Source organism: Glycine max, chromosome 17 (genome assembly GCF_000004515.6).
Source record: "Glycine max cultivar Williams 82 chromosome 17, Glycine_max_v4.0, whole genome shotgun sequence".
NCBI lineage: Eukaryota > Viridiplantae > Streptophyta > Magnoliopsida > Fabales > Fabaceae > Glycine > Glycine max.
This window is the reverse complement of record NC_038253.2, coordinates 8,914,445-8,917,082: the sequence shown is the minus strand read 5'-3', so window position 1 is coordinate 8,917,082 and position 2,638 is coordinate 8,914,445. Positions and strand designations below refer to the sequence as shown.

The following is a 2,638-nucleotide window of genomic DNA, read 5'->3' as shown; positions in this document are numbered from 1 at the left end:
ATGTTATTGCTTCAAGTTAACCTGAGTTTGAATTCTTCAAGTCTTGTTGTATATGAACAAATTGTCATCTATAAGAAAGACCTTACTAAAATGAGGTAAGTTGGTTTTTCTAACAAATATTAATTATTTAAGAAATTTAGTTTATATTATTTTGTGGCAATATTATAATAACCCAAAAAGAAGACTCTAGAAATGTGGCTCAATTTGTTAACTACCTCAATAATTTATCTTAACTTTTTTTCTTATAAATGTAAATTATCTTAACAATTTAATTAGAATGTGTTTGCAACTTAAAAATATTTTATGCTGTTTCCGATGATAAATTATCATAGAAATAAAAATATTATACTATTAAATAATATTTTTAGCTAACAAAAACATTAAACTCTCATTTTTTTCAAAATAAAAATAAATAAATAAAGTCTTCTCATTAAAAAAAAAAACCCTTATCTAAAGTAATATTTTCATTATAAAAGATAATCTACGCTTATAAAAAAATAAACTCTTTTCTTAAATAATCTTTTAGTCTTCGTTAAAAAAAATCTTTTAGTCTATAAAAGTAATCTTCTCTTATCTTAAATAACCTTTTAATCTCTATAAATAATATCATCTAAACATTTTTTTACGCAATAATATTATCTAAACTTAAATGATTATTTAGTCTATAAAAATAACCTTCTCTTATCCTAAATAATTTTTAATCTAATTCAGCAAAAAAAAAAATCTTTTATAATCTATAAAAAATAATCTTTTAGAACAACTTTACCCATGTGTAACGGGTCATGGCACTATTGACCTATCTCCTTTTTCCTATAAATACCAACAAAAGGCATGGCCTTCAACGTCACAAGTTCTTACACCATAAGGAGAACAAGAAGAAAAAACCAACAAAAAAGATCTAGTCCTAGAATCCAACAGGGGCGACCTCACCTCCAAGAACACATAGCCATGTCAAGAAACTTGCTTCTTGTTCTTTTTGCAGTAGCCACCTTCCTCCATGGCTCAGAAGCACAAGCACCAGCACCAAAAGCCACTAGCCCCATTTCTCCACCAAGGTCTACACCAGCACCTGGCCCTTCCTCTGGATCAGTTACTTACACTGTTGGAGAGACTGCAGGCTGGATTGTTCCTGGCAACGCTTCCTTTTACCCAGCTTGGGCCTCTGCCAAAAACTTCAAGGTTGGAGACATCCTAGGTAAGTCATCATCATCTACACTTATTAACTAAATCAAGTCCCACGTGGTACAAATTAAAGTAAAGACTCGAACCATCATTGGTGTGTTTTGCAGTTTTCAACTACCCATCAAATGCACACAACGTAGAGGAGGTGACAAAGGCCAACTACGATTCTTGCAGCTCAGCCTCTCCTATCGCCACTTTCACCACTCCACCGGCCAGAGTCCCCCTTAGCAAATCCGGTGAACATTACTACATCTGTGGAATTCCGGGGCACTGTTTGGGAGGACAAAAGCTTTCCATCAACGTCACCGGCGGCAGCACCGCCACCGCCCCCACCACTCCTTCTAGCCCTTCTCCATCAGGTGCTGTCAGTCCTCCCCCACAGAACTCTGCTGCTGCATCTCTCGGTCTTGTTGGAGTATCCGCCACCCTTCTTTCAGTTGCCGCGGCTTTTTTCTATTATTCTATTTATTAGGATTCTTCGCTCTTTGATTTATCTTTAGTGAATTCAGTTTTTCTTTTTCTTTTGTTTTTGAGGGTGACAATAAAGTTAGCTTCTATTTCATCTCCCTTCATCGGCTACAGTTTTCTGTACTGTATTCTAGTACATACATTTGGAATTGAGATATATATTTGTGTGGTGAACAAATTCGCAACGCCTTTCGCAATCAAAAAAAAATTGGAGACCTTTGGGTTTGATTATTTAATTATTACGGACGAGGTTTGAAAAATAACTTATTCTGATAACAAAGTCTTGGCAAATGAAAGGAAGTCATCTACGATTATCAATTTTTCAACGGAAATGGCTAGTCCCTTTCGCTGTCGTGTATATCAGTGTTTGGCTAGATTTGCCACATGCACTTAAACCATTAAATTAGTATGTCATTGTGAGTTAATGACTTGGAAAGATTGTTTCTTTACCCTCTCTGATCAGATTAGTATTTTGTTCATGGGCTTCCACGCTTATGTGTGTTCTTTCGATAAAGGGCTCCCGATTATCTTCTTTTCATGAATGATTATAAATTAGTTAATCAGAGAAACCCCCACCATTTTAATTTAATACAAGTATTAGGTATCTGGGACTGCGTCCTGGTTTCGGCATCTTATGCAGGACCAGTTTATTTATTTAAATAAAAGGAGGTATGCACATAATACTTTGTATCTACGAAAGTAACCATATAGTTTGTGATTAACTATGTTATGGTGTATAAGTTTGTGTGGTTTCATATGAAGGAGAAAGATCATATGGGGCAATAAAAGATGGGTTCTATGGCAATTAAATCAGACCTGCAGAGCTTCTTTTATGACGTGACGAGGAAGTGTGAGTTTTGGAAAAATTAGAAGGTGTGGGTGGCAGAGTGGGTTGGTCATTTTGTCGAGAATACATAGAGGGAGGGTATCATTTTTGGTAGTGGGAAATGGTGTATGTGGAATTGTTGATACTACATATATAGATATA

General features: G+C 35.1%; 1 protein-coding gene across 1 annotated transcript; it reads left to right on the top strand.

The window, feature by feature from the left end:
• Window positions 1-816: 816 nt before the first annotated feature.
• On the top strand, window positions 817-1,824 carry LOC100807820 (cucumber peeling cupredoxin). The gene is made up of 2 exons (XM_003549702.5): window positions 817-1,195; window positions 1,290-1,824. The coding sequence occupies exons 1-2, from the start codon at window positions 832-834 to the stop codon at window positions 1,652-1,654; spliced, it is 729 nt and encodes a 242-aa protein (XP_003549750.2). The 5' UTR covers window positions 817-831; the 3' UTR covers window positions 1,655-1,824.
• Window positions 1,825-2,638: the final 814 nt, after the last annotated feature.

Coding starts and splice junctions, on each gene's coding strand:
- LOC100807820 (XM_003549702.5), top strand. CDS start 832: ATGGCCTTCAACGTCACAAGTTCTTACACCATAAGGAGAACAAGAAGA. Junction 1,196..1,289: donor CAAGGTTGGAGACATCCTAG/GTAAGTCATCAT, acceptor TGTGTTTTGCAG/TTTTCAACTACCCATCAAAT.